The sequence below is a fragment of the Pollicipes pollicipes genome, unplaced genomic scaffold, assembly GCF_011947565.3.
Source record: "Pollicipes pollicipes isolate AB1234 unplaced genomic scaffold, Ppol_2.1 Scaffold_6138;HRSCAF=7277_pilon_pilon_pilon, whole genome shotgun sequence".
NCBI lineage: Eukaryota > Metazoa > Arthropoda > Thecostraca > Pollicipedomorpha > Pollicipedidae > Pollicipes > Pollicipes pollicipes.
The window spans coordinates 11959994-11982026 of record NW_023596818.1 but is presented as its reverse complement, the minus strand read 5'-3'; the positions used below and the strand labels follow the sequence as shown (position 1 = coordinate 11982026).

The window sequence follows — 22033 nt, the reverse complement described above, 5'->3', positions numbered from 1 at the left end:
ACCTTTGGCTCAGGGCGCATTCCCTGACGCGGACGACCTTTGGCTCAGGAGACATTCCCTTGATACAAACGCCCGTTTGGCTGTAGACATGTATCCTTGATAAGAATGACTTTTGGGTCAGGAGAATGCGGACGACCTTTGACTTAGGGTACATTCCCTGATATGGATGACCTTTAGCTCAGGGGACATTCCCCTGATTCGAACAATGTATGGCCCAGCGGACCTTCCCTGGATACAGACGCCCTTTTGGCTCTACATAGACGCGTAGCCTAGGATACGGACAACCTTTAGCTCAGGAGAATATGGACGACTTTTGACTCAGTACACATTCCCTGATATGGGTGAGCTTTCGCTCAGGGGACATCCTATTTATTCGGACAACGTATGACTCGGGAGACATCCTGTTGATACAAAGGTCCTCGGCCTGAAGACACATAGCCTTGATACGGACGACCTGTGGTTCAGGAGAATAGGGCCGACCTTTGATTCGGGACATATTCCCTGACACGGACGACCTTTGGCTCAGGAGATATTCCCCTGTTTCGAACAACGTATGGCTCAGGAGACGCTCCCTTGACACAAATGCCCTTTTGGCTATGGACACGTAAACTTCGCACGGATGACCTTTGAGTCAGGAGAGTGCGGGCGACCTTTGACTCAGGGCACATTTTCTGACACGGACGACCTTTGGCCCAGGAGACATGCCCTTGATACCAATGATCCTCAGCTCAAGTTGACCCTGGGCACCGTTTGCAGCTACACATAGCTGCTGCCAACGGCTACATCACCGTGGTGGAGTACCTGCTGGACAACCACGTGTGCGTCGACGCCCGGGACAAGGACGACTGGCAGCCCATCCACGCAGCAGCCTGCTGGAGCCACGTGAGTTCGCTCTTCGGCCGTTCCAGGCGGGGCTTCGAGAAGGTCAGGCATTGCGCGTGGCGTGCTGAGGGAGTGGGCCAGCAAAGGCAGTTTTCGTTTTTTCCTTTTCGAAGAAGACCGAGCAGTGCATTGTCTTAAAGTAACTTTAAGTCCCCCGGAAATGCTGAGCAGCAAGGATATTGTCGCTTTTGTATTTCTCTACAGCTAACGCCGCTGTAAAAGATAGGGACTGAATTGCTGCTAAATTTGAGTACGTCATTATGCAGTCCTCGCTTTCCGAAGGGCCACTGTTAAATCCATAGTTATGCAGCTTTGCTGCAAGCTTAGATTGCGAACACCATACAAAACGACCTATGCACCATGGTTCATAGATCTCATAATTGTTTATTGATCACGGCATGCCTTTCCCTTCCGCCCAGCCCAGTCTTTTATTGCAGGAGAGTAGGTGCCAAGTTCTTGGCGGCAAATCCTGGCAGTCTAGGCTCGCAGCATTCAGAATGCCTTTACGAGCGGCGATGCACTTTGGACAGCGCGCAGTTCCGAACAATGCGCTGTCAGAACTGCTTCGACGCCCTGTGGCGTGTCGACGGTGTTGTTGAGCACCTTGCGTGTCTGTTCCAGCCGCAAGTGATAGAGTTGCTCTACCAGAACGGCGCGGACCTATCGGCCGCTACCAGGAGCGGTGAGACGCCATTTGGTGAGTCTCGGGTGTGTGTGTGGGGGGGGGGGGGGGGGGCGACGGCGCCTGCATCCCCGGGATCACGCGTGTGGCACCAGCCGGATCTGTGCTGCCACTGTCATACGATTTCAGTGCTATCCATGTATGGTTTTGAAAGGCCTTTGGGCCCCGTCACCATGACAGCATAGTTTCCTCACCAGGCAGAAGAGGAATCGTCCTCACTAGACATTCTCACATCGTTGCGCTTACACAGTCAAAATGAGCTTGCCTGTCCGGACCGTTTCCACCCCAGCGCCATGCTGGGAAGACGCGATGAGACGGACACTCTCCCCAGAGTGCTCACATCCGAGCGGCGCTTAGGATCGCCTGATGACCGCCGCCCCCTCCTGAAGGGTCCGGATCACCATCTAATAGCATTCGGGAGGCGGTAATGAACCGACCATCGGCCGCGCGCGGCGGCGCCACCCTCGGCTCGTGTCCTCGTCTGACCGCATATTGCCCCGGCGCCCCGCTATCTCGCATGGCGGCACACCGTCCGGCCCGCCTCGTGAGGGGAGGGCAGATTACGGTCGTAAAACGATGCTGTCCCGTCCCGCCAGGCTCGTCCCCCCACCCCCTCCTCATTTGGGCGCCGAACGGGCGCTGGTGGTTCCAGCTCGGCGACTTTTGTGGCATTGGCCTAGATTCGAACGTCCCTCTTAGAGCCCGCCCGGGTTTTTGGGCTCCGCCACGGCCTTCGATGAGATTCGATGCGCGGTATTTTATCGTTAATCGCGACAGCACTCAGGCTTTAGCGCCTCGCTCGTCTGACGGCCCGCTGCAGCACCTCTCAGCGTATCCAGCTGCTGGGGTACTGATGCGACGCGATGCTTTCACCCGGCGAAGCTCAGGGACGTACGTACCCCTGAGGGTAAATCACGCAGTGAAACCCGGTCTCAATCCTCGTGACTCCTAAGTTGTATGCACATCACCGTCCAGAGCTGTTCGCAACGACCGGTGTGCCTTCGCGAAAGCGTAGTGTTGTGACTGAACTGCTGGTGGCTTGGATGGCTTAGCCTCGTCGCATCAGTGTTACATGAATGTTATTTATTGATGCTCCACTTTTTGCGCGAAACATGACAGAATAAGCGTCTTTGCTGCCGACGTTTATCCATGAACCGACTAATCGGTCACTTCAGAGCAGGGGTGTATTCTCCCAAAAATAAGTTGGGGGGATGGGGGGGGGGGGGGGGGGGCGCTAGGCGGCGAAAGGTGGCGAAACCTCTCCCCAAACACGCCAACAAACGGTTGTCTCCCCGGCTATGGCCCAACACGCCTTCTCAAAGCTGGGATGTCGACGTTCAAATTGGGGCGGGGGGGGGGGGGGAGTGGAACACCACCCACACACGTTAAAAAGGGAGCTTCAACCCTGCTTCCAGAGATCACAGATGGCTCAAGCCCCGTTCCGCCTCAATCGGATTTCAGATGGACGCGATTCCATCTCGGCTCAACACAAAGTTTGTTGTTCCCGGAGTCGCCTCTGACTTCCCGTGGAGTCGAGCACAGATCTGAGGCCTACTCCCATGCGGACGTTTGAAACCCCTGGCCCCTGACCATCTAACTCCGTGTACCATCTGCAGACGTCTGTGAGGACTCTTGACAATTGACACCCGTGTACTGTCTGCAGACGTCTGTGAGGACCCCTGACCATCTAATCTAACCATCTAACCTCGTGTGCCGTCCGCAGACGTCTGTGAGGACCTCTGACCATCTAACCTCGTGTGCCGTCCGCAGACGTCTGTGAGGACCTCTGACCATCTAATCCCGTGCGCCGTCCGCAGACGTCTGTGAGGACCCCTGACCATATAACCACGTGTGCCGTCCGCAGACGTCTGTGAGGACCCCGAGATCAGGGAGCGCCTTGAGCAGCTGAAGACCGAACAGGACCTGAAGCGGACCGAGACGCAGCGGCCGCGCGTGCGTCGCACCCAATCCACCAAACACTCGATCCGGCGCACCTCAATGCGGGAGAAGACGCTGACACCCAAGAAAGACGTCAAGCAGGAGGCTCGAATAAGGCTCGGCGTCGAGGAGTCCATTGTGAGTGACTGAGTCCGGCCGCGCGTGGTGGGTCGGTTGGACGGGGGCCTCGATGTAGTAAATCACGTGCTGATAAACACGTCGACAGTTTTATGAACGTTCGTGTTGCTAGTGCGAGAGCGGAGCTCGTGGCATGGGGCAGCCGCACTCCACACACGGACACGAGGCGCGCCAAGGGCACTTTCCCAGCTTCTCTAAAATGATTACAGCTGATTGTTCAAGCGACCGGGCTTTCCACGGCACTGGTCTCAAATCTGGTGCTATTTTTATGCCAGCTTTTCATCACGTCTAGTTTTATGCCGCTCCTGGGAATATTGGGATTTAGTTTCAAGACTGCCACCGTGCTGGAATTTGGTAATCTTGCCGACGGACTGACTCGGAAAGGCACTCAAGGGAACTCAAAGCGCTTTATTTTATCCGCACACGACTTGGGAAAGCACAAATTATCTTCAGAGCAGCATAAGGAACGAAAAGTGGGCACCAATTTGGCGTGAATGCGATAACCTAATTACTAAAGCAGAAATTGCCACAAGAGCGCCATAAAAAGCGAAGAAGTAGCACCAGGTGAACGCAAACACAATGTCATAATTTTTAGGCGTGGATGCTCCAAAAGACTGCACCATGCCGATGAAGCAGTTGAAAAATGCCCCACAAGATCGTGCACCTATTCTAGGAGAAACATTTCGAAATGAACAGCCACCGACGTACCAGGTTTTAACAAAATTTTGAAACCGAACAAAACCGAACCTTTTTCTTTGGAAAGTAGACGGGCTGCACTGGGGATAGTTTCTTAAAATAAGATGGATAAGCTGAATGGGCAAATTGGCTGAACATACCCCGAAATACACAATGAGTATGTTGTTTTGTTTTGTTGTTCCTGAATATGACGAGCTTTAGTTCCGGACGAGCAGTTAGCTCCAAGTGAAAACATAACCCCACCTTTGGCGCGATATGCAAACTACTGAAAACGGCTTAGGAGGTCGGTCATAAAGTCACAAGTATAGCATCGGCCAATGTTTCTATTTTCATAGAATCCGTACTATGTTACATTGCCGCCGTCACCTCCCAGGCTATGTCCCGTCCCCCCCGCTTCAGTCATTTCCATTACTAAGCACCACCTGAACATGTCACTGGACAGAATTGCACTTCGCGTTGATATCTGGGACCTTTACCACGCCAATCGCTGCTTGGGATAACGCGTGGTGTTCAACGACCTGCCTCCCGTAAACCCTGTCCGGACCCACCACTCCTTCCACTAGCCTCGGCGACCTGCCTCCCGTAAACCATGTGCGGACCCACCACTCCTTCCACTAGCCTCGGCGACCTGCTTCCCGTAAACCCTGTCCGGACCCACCACTCCTTCCACTAGCCTCGGCGACCTGCCTCCCGTTTACCCTGTCCGGACGCACCACTCCTTCCACTAGCCTCGGCGACCCGCCTCCCGTAAACCCTGTCCGGACCCACCACTCCCTCCACTAGCCTCGGCGACCTGCTTCCCGTAAACCCTGTCCGGACCCACCACTCCTTCCACTAGCCTCGGCGACCTACCTCCCGTAAACCATGTGCGGACCCACCACTCCTTCCACTAGCCTCGGCGACCTGCTTCCCGTAAACCCTGTCCGGACGCACCACTCCTTCCGCTAGCCTCGGCGATCCGCCTCCCGTAAACCCTGTCCGGACCCACCACTCTCTCCACTAGCCTTGGCGACCTGCCTCCCGTAAACCCTGTCCGGACCCACCACTCATTCCACTAGCCTCGGCGACCTGCCTCCCGTTAACCCTGTCCGGACCCACCACTCCTTCCACTAGCCTCGACATTTGGGACTTGTCAGGGACAACGTGATAAACGGTCGTGAAGATCCGAGATTTATCCGTAATGGAGCATATTGTGTGAATATTGAATTTTCAATGCCAGGTTCGCAGCTGGAACGTCTGGAGGGTCGCCTGATGACCATAATCTCAGGGTATGGATAACTTGTGGCGTAACATCGATCACGAAGCACCACACATTACCATCTCCGCATTAACGATTTCACACTGTACGACCTTTTTCATACCTTAGGCTGCTATCACCAAATATTCGATGCTCATTTCTACACTGCCTGTTTGTACCACGCTACACGCATGATACAAACGCTCTGTAGGTAGAGCCCGCGCCCAGACATCTGCATGACCAGACTCCACGGTGAGTTGTGCCTAACGACTTGATTCATTTCTCAGCAACTTGATTGCGAGGAGCTCATCGGAAAGATCCACATGTCATGCCCAAACTCGACTGAACGGGGCGGGAGCCACATTTCAACTGCGTTGCTTCTCCCGCTACTTTGTACAACGCAGCGTGCGACCGTTCAAAAGTTTAATTTTAAAGCCCATTAGCACATACATCAAGACGAACAAAGAAAAGGAGCGCTTGGAAGCCCTAAGCAATTACGCGTGCATCCGTAGCCTTCCTGCTGCAGCCTCGAATCACAAAAAACTTCTTTCGACAGCCTGCAAGCCCGCGTCGCCCTTTTGGTGCACTGGCTACAGCATCTCATCCACGCCACGAGAGAGTGCCTTATCTCATCCACGCCACGAGAGAGTGCCTTATCTCATCCACGCCACGAGAGAGTGCCTTATCTCATCCACGCCACGAGAGAGTGCCTTATCTCATCCACGCCACGAGAGAGCGCCTTATCTCATCCACGCCACGAGAGAGTGCCTTATCTCATCCACGCCACGAGAGAGTGCCTTATCTCATCCACGCCACGAGAGAGTGCCAAAAGCTGGGCATTGCCAGTTGTCAGCCGGGCTGACATACACGCGCTATGTATAACAGCTGTGGCGGCACCAGCCTCGGCAACGGCTCGCTTTCTCGCCCGCAGTCGGCGCTGGAGGACTCGAACCGCCGCGTGGACGCCAGCCTGCTGGACGTGGACGGCATCGCCATCGAGCTGGCCGACGACACGTCGCAGGCCTCCAGCGCCAACAAGTGAGTCGGCAGCGTCGACAGCAGGACGTCTGGCGAGATGTAGTGGAAGGTGCCTGTCAGTGCACTGTTGGAGGCTGGGTGCCTGCGCTGTCACGCTGCCTGCACAGATGGAGAGAACCTTCATCAAACCTAATCCATCAAAGATAGAACATATCCTGTCCTGTTGGCATGCAAACTTCTGCAGTGTCACACAGCCCACGAGGCAGGCGTTCCTCTACAAACCCACACCTGTCGCGCTCCTCCAGACAGCGGAGGCGTCAGCGACAGTCGCTGTTGACTCCTCCGTCTGTCGGTGCGGCAAAAAGCGCCATCCGTCACTTTGCCGTCGGTGCCTGCGACGCGCGTAATGCGACCGAGACGGACGGGCGGCGGCCGGTGTCCCGCCGAAATGGAGCTTCCGCCGAATCTATTGCCATAGAGCTGCTCTTTGTCCGATCCAAATTGGCTTGACACTTAATCAATGTCCGAGTGCGAGCGCATCCGGAAATACAAGACCATAAACATATCAGCTCGCAGGAAGCTATCTGGAAATGGTGACTGAAATTGGCAAAGATAAGTCGTTTGATAATGTTTAGAGCTCTTTCGATGGGAGTTTTGTGCAGCAATGCGCGGCTTTGTCCAAACGACTGGAGCCGCTGGCATGAAATGAGGACAATGAAATGCAGCTGCCATTCAGTAATAAATCAGGCTTTATAGTGTCAGACCCAAGAGGCAAATGGTGTCCTCTTCACATTGGCCGCTCGCAAATTTTAGGACTGAGTGCGTGACATGATTATAGCGATAAATGCGTCATGACATCTGATAGCCATTGGATACCAAAATGGGTCGTCGATAGGACGAATTAGTTAGGATAGGATAGGGCGTCTTGCGGTCTTACCCGAGCGATGTTCATCCGTCTCAGTTTTTGTTGTCGCGGGAAGAAGTCTCGTAACCGTAATGACCGCTCCAGTCAATAGTCCTGCTGCTTTGCTATTCTACGGCACCTGCATACCCTGCTGTGGTCATTAGCCCCGTTCTCTTCCGCGCCGATGGTAGCTGGGAATCAAAAATCCCCCTGGTAACAACGCTTGAACCCACCACCCTTGATTACAGTCCAATATGAAGTCCAATATGTCAACACAGCCGCAGCACGTTCAGTTCACGTGGTTGCTGTCTTACCGGAGTGCCGCACGGTGGCTGCGTGGCGTATGACGCTGGCTTGCGCACAAAAGGTGCACGGTTCCATTCCCGTCCATGGAAAATTTCACTGATCTGGTTTCCGCTGCATAGGTGATGCTAAGAAGCCTACCACCAGACGCGTAGATAAATAACGCGTCGACCATGGTCTGTTAGCAGGTCAGAGGATCTGACGGACGGAGTGAGCACCGCCACGGAGGACCAGAACGGCACGGACCTCACGAAACGGGCCGATGGCCAGGTCACCGCCGGCCAGGTCAACGGCGCCCGGGTCAACGGAAGCCAGGTCAATGGAGGCCAGGTCAACGGAAGCCAGGTCAACGGAAGCCAGGTCAACGGAGGTCATGTCAACAGCAGCGAGCGACCGACGCGTGACTCCAGCAGAACATGTGAGTTCTTGTTTGATCCTAGTCCAGTGTCGAAATCGTACGGGGTCAGGCGAATTTAAGTGACTATTTGACGTGGATTCGCGTCCATAAGTCCATATGTTAAGAAAACCTTGATGTCAGGTCTATCGTGCACACGTTCTTCCTAAATCGATACTTGCTATGTTGCTACGTGAGCATGTAAACGGAATTCAGAGTGAAAGAGCTACCCTTTTTGGTAGCGTTGCCATGGTACCAGGTTTTGATGCCATGCTCTGTACGGTTTAGTGTAGTGTCGGCTTCAACATTACGCCACATGTGACTTCCCATGGCATGCATACGTCCTGGCACCGATGTGTAACCATTGTCGTCTGAGCTCGCACAATGATTTGTTAGCGTGGCGCCGGCATTCTTTTTCCCCAGACTGTTTGCGTATAGCGTCGCGATGACGTTCTTATTTTGACCGTGCTGGACCTGAATGCCTTTTGTCTACCTCTCCATTTGGTTTGCGCACTTACTGCCGAGCTCCCCAGTGCTTTGCGGCTGCACTATTCTTGCGCGTCGGTCTTCTGTTGCCTGCGCGCGGCGAGCCTGTGTTCCGGGTATTCCACCGCGACAGCACTTTTGTTTCGTTTCACCATTGTGTTTCGTTTCTTTTGTAGCGGTAGGCAGCTCGGCTTCCGTGGAATCCAGTAAGATCGACATTCACGTACACGTAACGGTGAACACGGGCGTCGGCGGCGGCGGCGGGGCCGGAGGCGGTGGCGCTGGCGGAGGCGGAGGAAACGGCGGCGGCGGCGAGGGCGCGCCGCCAGCCTACACGCCGCCCACCTACACGGCCAGCTACAGCCACGGGCCGCTGCAGGGCACGCTGGCCGACCTGAAGAAGCAGCGCGCCCTGTCGCGCAGCGCGCTGACGGGTGCGATTGCGCTTAGCGCCTTCCCGCTGGACGAGCTGGGGCCGGCGGCCGTGTCACCCATGCCCTCGCCGGCAGCCGACTCGCCGCCCGTGCCTCGGCGCCGCTTCGTCACGGGCGACGGTGGCCTCGTGACCTCCGAGCTGCCGCGCGAGAAGACCGGCTGCTGCTGGCTGCAGTAGCGACGTCTAGCGGACGAGCGGCAAGCTGCGGTTCGCCGCGCGGCCGCCCGGCAGAGCCGTCGCTGTGATACATGGGGAGATTCTCATTGGGGCGATGCCCTTCATTCACATGGGGAGTTTGGCTCTGCGGCGTTGGTCGTGGGAGCTTTCAAGCAAGTTGTGATGTGAAGGATGGTAGATTTACTTTCGGCCTGTGGCGTAGTGTGCAGGTTGGCGCGTTTAAGCTTTCTTACTACAAGGAGCCGGGTGAGTGAGGCAGTAATGTCGGTCTCTCAAGAGACAGGCTTCACTAGCGTTAAGGTGGCAGATGCGGTGCTTCCGTTGGGCTAGGCCGTAGCCTTTCCATGTCCTTTCACCCGAAAATTGTCCTCATTCGACCATGCTGATATCATTGGCAGGAAGCACGCGCTCTGCCGACGCGTTGAGCTCACCCCTCTTAACCACTCCTGTCTTTCCAATGTTGTCAAATTCTGCAGGAGGTGAGCCGTGAGGTCCGCCGCGAATCCATTTCGATGTATTGCTTGCGTGCTTTTGAGTTGAGCAAAGCCAAAATACGCTGATGTGAAAGACAACCATCTAGGTATATGCAGGGAGAGCAGCTGATAAAGTAGACGGGTTCGGCTCCTTCCGCATACACCCGCTCGTTTAATGCGCCTGCAGGGGCTTAAAGCAGCATTCCATGGTTTGTGCAGGCAGCTATTTTTAGTTCATCTAACACTATACTGATCTGTATTGCGTCCTGTCTGTACCGGAGGCAACACGCAACATCTGCAGATAGGCGAGAGGTGGCGCTGTTTTCAACCACTCGCCCCACTCCGCTCGTCTCTTAGGCTTGTCATCATCACGCGTCAAGCCCACCACTCAGCTGGCTTCCTTGCTTCTGTTGAGAGCAGTACGCACTGCTTCCTGTTGGGTCCCAGCGCCTCACGCCAACTGCCACCGCCCAGCTGGCTTCCTTGCTTCTGTTGAGAGCAGTACGCACTGCTCCCTGCTGGGTCTCAGCACATCATGCCAACTGCACTGAGAGGCCCACAAAATGTGAGCGTGCCAACGAGCGAGCAGCTTCTTAGCCGCGGTTATATGCGTCGCGGCTTATTTGTGTCTAGTGGTTCTGGGAACGTGCATTTCGTGTACCATTCCTGTTCGTCATACATTCCTTGCGATCAGGCCGCGTGCGAGCGCAATTTTGACATAACTGGGAAAAGTGCGTGTGTGCTGAATACGCCTAGTGGCCTCGTGTTATAATCGTTTTTACGCGAGTGGCAAAGGCGTGAAATGATCCGTAAATGCTGGAGTCCATATTGACTTTTGATTCAATACAGCATGAAAGCATGTTTCATTGTTTCATCCGTGTTACGGCGAATGAAGTTCATTCGGTCCCGTTCAGTCAACAGTCTAACGCTTCCGTGTTTTGGCGAATGAACACAAGGCCATGGCTTCCAGCAGTAAGCAGAGCCAAAGGCAAAACACAAAATGTATTTTTCTGAGAGCATCGGTGTACTTCTCATAACCAATAAAAATAACAGACAGGTCCACCCGGTCACTGTTCCTAACAGCCCAGGGAAGCTCCGAAAATGGGCACGACGTCCACGCTCCGCACCCCGAGGCAAAACAGAGAAACGAGGGCCTCGTGTAAGGCCGTGGAATGATTCAACGTCAAACATGACATGTGTCTGTAGCATGTTATACACGCAAGCACACACTGGCGGCAGTGGCTACCGAGTGATCCGAGCGGCGGCAGTGGCTACAGATACCGATGTCGAATGGGTGTTATCGGCGCCATCTGTCCCACGTCCCGCGCTGTTCTGTGCTGACTGAACCGCTCCTTAGCATCTCACCGTTCCCATGACCTATCGACATGCTTTCAGTTTCCATGCTACCTCGTTTTCACTCGGTACCTTTCACGTTACTCGTTGTCAGTCGACGCCTTCCCATACTATCACGGTGTCTCCCTGTACCTGTGTGGGAGCGTCTCAGTGTCTTCCCACGTCATTGCTGCCGCGTCTGAGCACATCCCTAGGAGCCTCTCAGGGCCTTCCAGTCCCATCAGCCCCCAGCCCGTCTGACGCCTCTCCCCGGCCATCCCCTCACTCTCTCCTCTCTGGCGGTCCCACTCACTCCCTCCTCTCAGGGCCTTCCAGTTCCACCAGCCCCAGCCCGTCTGACGCCTCTCCCCGGTCATCCCCTCACTCTCTCCTCTTCGACGGTCCCACTCACTCCCTCCTCTCAGTGCCCTCCAGTCCCACCAGCCCCCAGCCCGTCTGACGCCTCTCCCCGGCCATCCCCTCACTCTCTCCTCTCTGGCGGTTCCACTCACTCCCTCCTCTCAGGGCCTTCCAGTCCCACCAGCCCCCAGCCCGTCTGACGCCTCCCCCCCCCCCGCCGTCCCCACACTCTCTCCTCTCCGGCCGTCCCCTCACTCACTCCCCTCAAGTCCTGCCAGTCCCATCAGCCTCCATCCCGCCTGACGGCTCTTTCCGACTGTTCCCTCACTCTCTCCTCTCCGGCCGTCCCCTCACTCACTCCTCTCAAGTCCTGTCAGTTCCATCAGCCCCCAGTCCACCTGACGCCTCTCTCCGATCGTCCCCCTCACTCTCTCCTCTCCGGCGGTCCGGCGCGGTACGCAGTCGTCGCCGCCACCACGGCCGCGTTCAGGGTCAGACTGACGCTGAAGGAGAGCAGCAGCAGCGGGTCGCGACTCTGCAGCAGCGTCGTCACCAGCCGCGTGACGCACGTCAGCGCCGCCAGCGACCACGTTAGCGCGCTGACGCCGCGTCCGTCGCGCGCGCGCAGCACCGCAGCCAGCTGCGCCAGTTTGCCGCTCCAGGCCAGTGGTAGGTCGACCCGCACGAGCACGAGCAGGAGCGACTCCGGCAGGTGGCCCGAGGCGAGTCCGGTGGCGACGGCGGCGGCGGCGGCCAGCGCCAGCACCCAGCCGGGCTGCAGTCGGCCGGAGCGCGCCAGCAGCAGCGCCAGCACCGTCAGCTGCTGCGGCACCAGCAACGCGTGCTCCAGGTAGCTGGTGAGCGGGTAGCCGCGCCGCACGTGGTAGCAAAGCTGGGTGGAGTAGCTGGCGAGCTCCAGCAGCGCGGTGGTCAGGCTGAGGCCGGCGGCGGACGCCGCGCTGGCGAGCGTCACCAGCTGCGGCAGCTTCATCACCACCGACGGCACGATAGTCAGCCAGTCGCAGACCAGCACTAGCCAGGCGGTCAGCGACATCAGGAGACGCTGGGCACTCCGTGGAGGAGGAGGGGGTTGGGATGTCCGCTGGTCCGTCCGGCGACGGCGTACAGTCAGACAGAACCGGGCGCCAGGCTCAGGCTTCCCTGATTCACTCAATTGACGGCGAGCTTTCAAGCTCTTCGCACCGAAACAGACTGCAAAGAACGCTCCGTTGATATCCCTGATCGCTGTGACCTGCCAACATAAGTTCACGGCGAGTCGCGAGGCTCAAACCGGCCGTTGTCGCTCGCGTGATCGTCTCAGTCACGTGGCACGCAGACACTCCTCCCACTCGCTGGCCACCCCTCGGTGGTCCTGAGTCACGTCGGCTGCCCAGCCGCACTCCTCACCGGCCCTCGGCTGTTGTGGCAAGGTGGGCGGATGCTTCCGATGGTCCGTTATCAGCCGAGATGATAACCGAGCAGGGGCGGCTCGGGGCGACAAACAATGTGTGACATGCACCGGGCTAACGCTCCGTGTGTGTGTGTGTGTGTGTGTGTGTGTGTGTGTGTGTGTGTGTGTGTGTGTGTGTGTGTGTGTGTGTGTGTGTGTGTGCGTGCGTGCGTGCGTGCGTGCGTGCGTGCGTGCGTGCGTGCGTGCGTGCGTGTGTGTGAGAGAGAGGAGAGAGAGAGAGAGAGAGAGAGAGAAGAGGAGAGAGAGAGAGAGATGAGAGAGAGAGAGAGAGAGAGAGAGAGAGAGAGAGAGAGAGAGAGAGAGGAGAGAGAGAGAGGAGAGAGAGAGAGAGAGAGAGAGAGAGAGCGGGAGAGAGGGGGATTGATATGTCGAATGCTGAGTGTAGAGTAGTTTTGCCCGGTGTTCGTAATGCGATCCGGTGAGCTATTCCTGGAAGCGATCTTATGGTTAGGCGCAATTGCATTTAAACATGGGTTTTTGAAAGCTAGATGATGGCTGGACCTCAAGCTGTATTCCTTGTTAAGCTACTTGAAAGAGATAGCGTCTTCGGCGAACTCTGACAGGCTCTGCCCTCTAGGATCCATGCCTGGGTGCGCCCCTGTCAGCGGGACGTGAGGCGCTATCGGTTAAACTCGGCTCAGCACACCATTGTAAAGTCTTCGCTGCCCTCGGCCAGGTCCTGCAAGTTTGCAAAGCTCAGCACCAGCGAGCAAATACGTTGCCCGAACCAATAGCGCCAAATTTGTTTTTCGATGGTTTGTGGTAAAAAAGTCAACTAGCGGTCTGTGGCGCCGCGCATGGTCAAGCACGTGCAGTGTTTTAGTTTGTTCAGGCGTTTCTCAGCGAGTTAGCTTCTTAAGAAGTCTTCCTCAGCTTGCAGATCATGTGATGGCTCATCTAGCCGTAAACAGGGTATGGATCATCCATCCTCTATTTGGCACACTTGATCGCAGGCCTTGACGTGCTGTTGCGCTTGTCTTGGGCTCTGCATGGGGCTCATTCACATTTCCTCTGCGCCCGGCCGCCTGAGCTTGGCTAGTGTTTTACAGTCCTGGTCACCGAATGGGTGTTTCCACCTGGGATGTTTAATGCTGTCATGTCTAGAACACCTCCCTGTGCTGATTTAACCAAGTTTGTTTTATAGTCTTTGCACACCACATTTTGCGGCTGGGCTTGCGGGTGGCCAAACCAGTTTTGATGTTGTGCATGCATAGATCAGACATAATATAATATGGAAATAAAGAATACTCTCTTAACTATAGTCAGAGTTTTAAATGCATCGTTTGGCTGAGAATTCGGTCCAGCACATGGCGGAGGCTGGGTTGGGGCTCCATGCTGGTCAAATACCTTGCAAGTAGAACGCATGGTAAAGCTGGTGAAGAACGGAATCAAGAAGCAAGTCCAATTTCTCTGCTCAGCAGGCTCAGGCACTGGCTGTTCCGGCACAGGAACACTCTCACAGGAACACACTTTGTACACTCTCACAGGAACACTCCTTTTACACTCTCACAGGAACACTCTTTGTGCACTCTCACAGGAACACTCTTTGTGCACTCTCACAGGAACACTCTTTTTACACTCTCACAGGAACACTCTCACAGGAACGCTCTCACAGGAACACTCTTTTTGCACTCTCACAGGAACACTCTCACAGGAACACTCTTTTTACACTCTCACAGGAACACTCTTTGTGCACTCTCACAGGAACACTCTTTTTACACTCCCACAGGAACACTCTCACAGGAACACTCTTTGTACACTCCCACAGGAACACTCTTTTTACACTCTCACAGGAACATTCTTTTTACACTCTCACAGGAACACTCTCACAGGAACACTCTTTGTACACTCTCACAGGAACACTCTTTGTACACTCTCACAGGAACACTCTTTGTACACTCTCACAGGAACACTCTTTGTACACTCTCACAGGAACACTCTTTGTACACTCTCATAGGAACACTCTTTGTACACTCTCACAGGAACACTCTTTGTACACTCTCACAGGAACACTCTTTGTACACTCTCACAGGAACACTCTTTGTACACTCTCACAGGAACACTCTTTGTACACTCTCACAGGAACTCTTCACCCCCACAGTTTGTCAGGGAGGACGTCAGCAGAGACGCTGTTTGGACGCGCACGAAGAACTCCCTCACTCTTCTCCGCCCGTCAAGTGAGTCAGTAAACCGCGGAAGCATGGATGTCGGTGCTGCCAGCCGTTCCTGCCGCGCAGGAGATCCAGTTCGTATCACATAGATCACGACTCTGCCCAAAGGTGGCTTGAAGGCGCGGCGCTGGACGCCTGCTGGGCCGCCATGCCGAATCCTGCTCCAAGATGGCCGCCATTCCCGCCGCCATTTCTACCGCATCCGGTCTCGGTATGCGTCGGGTGACAGCAGTTTGCACGGTTACGGCAGATACTTCGCATCCAGCAGACTGCCTACGCTGCTGCTTCTGCCTGCCCACAGCGACCTGCCAGCACCCTCTGCTCCTTCAACAAACACCGCGACGCCTACCCGAGCTCTGGTGACTGACATCGATCTACGGCATCACAGCGGCGTCCCAACGGTAGAAGCGTCCCATTCCGGTCTGACTGCCTGCCACTGCGCCCCGGTGTCGTGAGCAGGCTCATCCGGCTTCCTCGCAGTCGTTCGTGGCACGAGCCTTCGACCCGTGCACAACCGGCGCCCACCTGCTAAACTGAGCCCGAAACCACCTGCCGTCCGATGTTGTGCTTGTAGTTCTTAATTGAGTGCCTTCGAATCCTTTTTTTAAAGTGTTTTTGTGAGAGTGTGAAGTGTTCCTGTCCTTGCGTTGCTGTGTTGTACGGCTTGATTTCCGCAATTTGTTTTATTATATTATATTTATTATTTTATTGTATATACAATATGCAATAATTTTGTTACTATATACAATATAATTATACAGAATAATTATTTTGGGCAAATAAAGGGGGGAGTTGGGGTGTTCTGTACAGTCGCGCGCGCAAAACATTTTAGGCGTTTCGTATGTGCTCAGCAACTCGGTTTCATGAGCGGAGACCTCGATGAGTGTGCCCATACCACACCAATCACGTGCACCTGCAATGCCTCACCGAGCCAAGTCTAGGGTGGACAAACCACTGTCGTCGGTATCTGAGTGTGTATGGAGCATATAAGTGTCGAATGGCATGTGGTGCACTGAAAATAAACATACCGGGCGTGACAGCAATATATTAATGTTAGTACGGATGTAGTAACATTATGTTAGTAAATGTTAGTAAATGGCAGTACCGGTGCTCTATGTCAGTGCTGTGACAGACAAGCGTCCGTTATTTGACACCAATGTGTCATTGTGCCTATCTGTGAATAATTTGCAAAGCCTCATAATCATACTATATGTACTATACATACTCATACTAAATAGTCGCTGGTGTCTCGCATTGCGTGACACCTATCTCTATGGCGTATGTAAGTTTGCATGCATTACTGTGCTTTGCCTACCGTAACAATCTTCACTGCTGCTGGTCGGTCTTGAAAACAAGTTGCCACTTTTGACGAAAAGACTCTATGATGCACGGGTCGGACGGGTGGTTAGCGGGAGCTCTCTCAGAGCATTGCCGGCCGCGTCTAAACATGGTGTGCTCTGGACCCGGCACACGCGGCGCGGTCAGTGAGGGCTGTAAACAGCCCACATCAGTGTAAACAGTAAAGGCTTGTGGGGCAATTCAGACGGTGCGATGCATCTGCGTTACGTTGAAGGGAGTGTCCCACATCTGCATAGAGGTTTTGCACTGGAATCACCATTTTGTAGACCTTTCGGTGCAGTTCAGAACCCTGGCCTTCTTAAGACCTAACCAAATCTAGTTTCTGGTCTAAACTCTCGCGAAAATGGGAGAGTATTTGGAGAGTATCAAATGCTATCTTGGAATTCACGACGTCATAATAACGTCATACGAATTCTGCCATTTCATAAGCTATGTGACGTTCAAGGCCGAGAAAATGCAATGGTCTAATCGTTTATACCTGGCGTTTGTGAGCACGCTTCCTAGATCTTGCGACAGGCCGTCAATAGGTTCTTCATCAATGTTGTGCAAAGTACGAGGACGTAAACAAACAATTGGGTATCGAGAAGCATATTTGCTAAACAGAGAAATTGTGGTGTCTGTAGCAGCCTTTTCTACATAAAAGTATACCGATAGTTATAAGTTAGCTTGTTTCATCATACCTGCTACTTGCTTCAACATCTTCAAATGTGAAACACTCCCTTTAAGTCCATTCCGATTGCTCAGTTGGTTTTAGCGCCTGTCTTCTGACATTCATTGGTGACGGAGTGGGCTCAAGTCGCTCTTAGTGCTCGATTTTGGCTCTCGACTAGAATGGTCTGCGACTGTTGGCAGCGGCTGCTCTAAACGACGGATGACGTCAGTGGGTAGGGCGGATCGTGCCGAGCATTGTGTGACGTTAAGCTTCCACCACCATTGTCTACACCATTGATTTGGAATTTTCCGACGGAATGGTGGGCCCAGAAGCCGTGGAACAAGCGCTACCTACCGCGTGTTCTAATCCCAAACATCCATTCAATCCAGCGGTTTCGGACCAAATCTTTAAAAGATCGTTGGGATCACTTCGACGGCATGAGGCTTTCGAAAATAAATATAAACGCTACCTGAGTTATGCGATTTATTGGGAGAACTGAATGCGCTACAGATCATGCTATTTGTAAATAATAAATACTCTGCAAATCAGCGCAAATGGCAAATGAGCCACCCTGTTTGCGTCACTTGGGACATAACCATAGCGTCTCACAATTAACACTACCGCATCGCGGAAGTCTTTGACAGGAAGCATAAGCGTCGCTGGATGCCTTGAACCACTGAATCACAATGCTGCGCCGATGACTAAGAAGCGATTCGTTGTCATGCAAGTCAGCTTTCGATTTCATGCAAGGTTCATGTTAGCGCAATCAAATTAAATAGTTTCGGAGACTGGAGCAGATGAGAAACCTGACACCAGCTGCTCATGAAAGTGTCGCAAGCACATCAAGGTGCGCAAAGCGTCCAGGTTATTCGTTTTCAACTCGAGCATATACACAGCGGTAGCCAACGCACTGACTAGCAGCTTGCACAGGGCAGAATATCACAGTATTCGGGCATGAGAGTGAGTAACTACCAAAACTGAGGCACGGGGCAACACTGGCAGACTGCTGTCAAACCCACCCAAGTGAAATCTTGCAATACAATGCTCACATCATTCTGGACACAATGCCTCTGGATCACACTTGGTTACTGGCTTGAAGTACGGGGCTCACCGCCATGGTCACCGTCACTCAGCCAGCGCTTGAGTCAGGGCTACACCAGACGACCAGGCCTGTGACCTCGCCTTTTAACGTCACCACGCTGAGTGCCTGAGCGCGCCTGCCCCGGGAGACTGGCACCACCAGCGACACTGCAACACCGGCCTCACAGCGCCGTGTCCATCCGCTGCTCCTCGTCCTCCTCCTCCTGTTCCTCCTCCTGTCTGTCGCCTGGTCCGGCGTCCGTCGCAGTGCGGTCTTGCGCCTCGTCGCTGTGACGCCGCGGGGGGTCGCCCGAAAGGACAGCCTCCTTGCTGCCGAAAGCCTCAGGATTTCTCACAGGCGCGCCCACCTCGTCCACTCTTGACCCCGCTCGCTCAACCGCATCCTCCTCATCCGCTGCTTCTTCGGCGGCTGCATCCGCCCCGTCGGCCAGCTCGGCGGCCAGGTTGAAGTTCTGCCGTTTCCTGCCGCTCGCCGGTCCGATGGCCCAGTTCTTCTCGCCGTCAGCGACGATGCTTCCGCCGCTGCTGCCGCCGCCGGTGCCGGCCATCGGCAGCATGTCCAAGTCGGCCTCCGCCCCGTTCTCCAGCGGCGGCAGCAGCTCGGCGGCGCGCACGTGCAGCGCCAGCAGCGCCTCGCGCAGCTCCTCGGCCTCGGCTGAGCCGGCATGCTCCTCCAGCAGCGTGCACAGGTTGAGGCCGTGGTCGGCGTAGGCGAGCGCCGACTCCAAGCTTCCGTGGTCAAGCAAGCGCGTCGCCATCGCCGTGAAGTGGCGGATGAACATGGCCAGCACCAGCTGCGCGCGCGGCAGGAAGCCTTCGTTGAGCCAGTGCAGCTGCACGGCGGCGTTGGCGAAGTCGGGCAGCACGCGGCGCTGCGGCACCCGGGATCGACGCCGCGCCTCCGCCGCCGCCTGCAAACGCTCATGCTGCTGCTGTTGCTGTTTCCGCCGCCGCTGCGCCTGCTTCTGCCGCTTGGACTGCACCCACATGGTGTCCTCGTCGCTGTCGTCGGCCTGGCTCTGCTCCGGGCCGAACGCGAGCGAGTCCGACACCTGGTGGCGGTAGCGTGAAGTTAGGAAGACATCACGACTGACACTACGCATCATTCCGTGACGTAGCGCATCAAGCTGCGCAGCGACCGAAAGGCCCCGATACAGCACTTGGAATGATTCGAAGGCAGCGTTTTTCCACAGATAGCGCACACCAGCTGGGTAATTCAGGGAAGGGCAGTGTCGGTTGCGAACCCACCTCATTCGTGGCGCGCCGCAGCTCGGGCACCAGCTCCACCATCAGCTCCGTCTGCGAGGCCTGTAGGTAGTGGTAGAGCTGCGCCCAGTCGAACTCGGGGAACGCGTCGTCACGCACCTTGAGCCGCGCCAGCAGGATGAGCAGGTTCGGCACGGGGTTCTCCATGGCGCGCTGGATCCGCTCCTGCGCGCTGAGCAGGCTCGACGGCGACTCGACCTCGAAGAGGTTGCGGTTGGAGACGAAGTAGTGCAGCAGCCGGCGCTCTCTGACGCAGCGGCCCAGCGAGCTGAGCAGCTCGATCAGCGGCGAGCCCAGCGCCTCCAGCCGCCAGTCGCGAAAGTTGCGCTCGAACTGCCAGAACATGAGGTGGCGGATGTGGCGCTCCTGCACGCAGCCGAACTCGGCCAGGAAGTGCGTGAAGAATAGCTTCGCCACGGCCCAACAGTGCACGTGCACCGCCTCCAGCGAGCTGATGAGCCGCATCTCCGCCTGCTGGAAGCACATCTCCCACTCGACGGCCATGGTCTCCGGACGGAATTGTCGCTCTGCGCGCAGCTGCTCTGGCACGAAGCAGCCTTGCGGCACCAGGTTGCAGCCGACTTCCTCCCGGATCTCCTGCACGATACGAGGCGGCGGCCACACGAAGCGTATGCGCCGCTGCTTGTCTAGCTTGAGCGGCCGCTCGCGCAGCGCCCAGCGGAGTGCCGCCTCCGGCCACGAGGACATAAGGAGCGTGGGGGTGACGCGCGCGGTGGTTCCCAGGCCCGAGCGCAGCGCCTCCTGGCAGAAGACGGTCGGGCCACGCAGAAAGTTGCCTCTGGCCTGCTGCACCCACTTGTCGCGCGCCATGAGCCGCGCCAGGTCGCCAAAGCGCTCGGCGAAGTGGTTGATGAAGATCTCCGACGAGAGGTAGCGGTGCACCTCGGAGCGCGGCTCGCCCCAGCCGTCGTAGTCGTCGTCATCGATGCGCACGTTGAACTTGCGGAAGCAGTGGCGCGGGATATAGCCGGGCGTCTCGGCATCGTCGTCGGTCGTGCAGTCTTGCACGGCGCGGAACGAGGTGACGCTGCTGGCGCACGATCCGGCCGTCTCGTCGTCGCACACCGAGCCGACCTCCGGATGCAGGATGTCGCTCAGGCTCCGCTCGCGGCTCGGGTCCGGCCCGAAAATGTCGCGCGCGACGGAGCCACGCCGCCGCCGCCGCCGGCCTACCGCGCCGCGCGCCGGCGACGGCGGCTTCAACAGCGCGTCGTTCGACCGATACTGCCCGTGCACCTCACCGGCCGTCTCAGCCCCGCTCGCCCCGTCGCCTGGCGGCCGTTCTTCGAACTGGCTTGGGAACAGCGGCGCCATCTGTGGCGCCCGCGGTGTGCCGATCTCCGGGCTTTGCGGGACGACATAGGGGTACGGTATTGGCGCAGCCGCGTACGGGTGGACGGCCCCAGGGTAAACGTTCGGGCTCGGGACTTGAGGCACCGGCACGTACACGTGGTACAGGAAAGGCCCTGGGAACGCCTGGTTGCCATGCGAGTCGTTGGGGGTAAACACGCGGGGGTACATGGGGTAGGCGAATTCTCCGGGCTGTCCCGGGAGTGGCGTAGGATACGGGGTGGGGTACGGAGTGGGATACAGGCTGGGATACGGAGTGGGATACAGGCTGGGATACGGGGTGGGACGGGTGTCTGAAGCCGGCTCGGAGCTCCGCTCCATCCCCGCTGCGCTGCCGGCGGCTTTCGAGTCTAGTTTGTCTTCACCGGGCTTTCGTGGCTTTTGCTTTTTCTTCGGACCCTTTCCAGATTTCGAAATTACCTTTGACACCTGCAGCACAAAACAAAGAGATTATATTCAGGCAGTTTGCAGTCCCTTCATGCTGATTCTGGCTCCCGATCAACATGGGAATCTATTTCACTGCTATCGATGCGAGAGAATGGAACAACAAATGACCACATTCGGTTAAAAAAAATACAGATTGTCATCGCTATCGACGGCTCAAAACAAGTGCTGTGAAGAATTCCAGTACGTATACAGGTGACGGAGAGGTCTGTAAAAATAACATCAAGGTCCAGGAGCTATCTGTTGGTGACCGAAGGCTGCTTAAGCAGCATTGCGCCTGGACAGCCCTCGCGCTGACCTTGTCGTCCTCGGTGTCGGCCTGTGGACTGCTGGAGTCGCGCTGAGCCGAGGACGGCAGACTCGAGTCGCTGTCGTCCGGACTGCGCTCGCCCCCAGCGGCCGGGCCCGCCAGCTCGTTCCAGCGCGGGCCTCGCTCGCCCGCCGGTCCCGCGGCCGGCGGACCGGGCTGGTCCCGTCGCTCCAACCGCGAGTCAGGCCTCTGCTGCGTCGGCTCCGGTCCCACCAGACCGGGCCCACCCGGGTTCGCCGAGCGGGACCGGCGCCGCCCGTCTCTGTCCTCGTTGCGGGACCTCGTCCCGCCGTCACGGTCCCCCGAGAAAGACCGCTCCGACGGGCGGCGGTCCTCGGCGCCGGACGGCCGGACGCCGCTGCCGATCCGCGCGCCCCCCGGCGGCCTGCTGGAGCTCCACTGACCGCTGCGCCCTGGTCGGCACACGGCGTGCGGAGCCTCCGTGTTGCCCGTCTGCTGTAGGCGGCCATAC

The 22033-nt window shown here is 56.3% G+C and overlaps 2 protein-coding genes across 4 annotated transcripts in view; one reads left to right on the top strand and one right to left on the bottom strand.

The window, feature by feature from the left end:
- The window catches only part of LOC119105944 (protein phosphatase 1 regulatory subunit 16A), a 62625-nt gene extending 52039 nt beyond the window's left edge, over positions 1–10586 (top strand). For 2 of the 3 annotated variants that reach the window (XM_037229514.1, XM_037229517.1), the window contains exons 6-11: positions 757–882; positions 1504–1579; positions 3429–3640; positions 6505–6611; positions 7944–8176; positions 8815–10586. In XM_037229514.1, the coding sequence (XP_037085409.1) occupies positions 757–882; positions 1504–1579; positions 3429–3640; positions 6505–6611; positions 7944–8176; positions 8815–9251 (1191 nt within the window). In that variant the 3' untranslated portion in view covers positions 9252–10586. The remainder of the gene's footprint in view (positions 1–756; positions 883–1503; positions 1580–3428; positions 3641–6504; positions 6612–7943; positions 8177–8814) is intronic. The other variant, XM_037229515.1, reaches the window with a different exon arrangement.
- A 7745-nt stretch (positions 10587–18331) lies between these two features.
- LOC119105303 (uncharacterized) lies at positions 18332–20978 on the bottom strand. Its single transcript, XM_037228770.1, has 4 exons — positions 20905–20978; positions 19419–20568; positions 18836–19222; positions 18332–18769 (listed from the first exon to the last, which is right to left on the bottom strand). The coding sequence occupies exons 1-4, from the start codon at positions 20976–20978 to the stop codon at positions 18332–18334; spliced, it is 2049 nt and encodes a 682-aa protein (XP_037084665.1).
- Between the last annotated feature and the right edge of the window lie 1055 nt (positions 20979–22033).

Excerpts from the sequence above, each read along its gene's own strand:
- LOC119105303 (XM_037228770.1), bottom strand. The coding sequence starts at position 20,978 with ATGTACCCCCGCGTGTTTACCCCCAACGACTCGCATGGCAACCAGGCG. Across the intron at positions 20,569-20,904 it reads GGGCCTTTCCTGTACCACGT|CCGCGAGCGGAGCCTGAGCG; the intron begins GTACGTGCCGGT and ends GCCGGACCCGAG. Across the intron at positions 19,223-19,418 it reads TGCGGCGCGCCACGAATGAG|GTGTCGGACTCGCTCGCGTT; the intron begins GTGGGTTCGCAA and ends TACCGCCACCAG.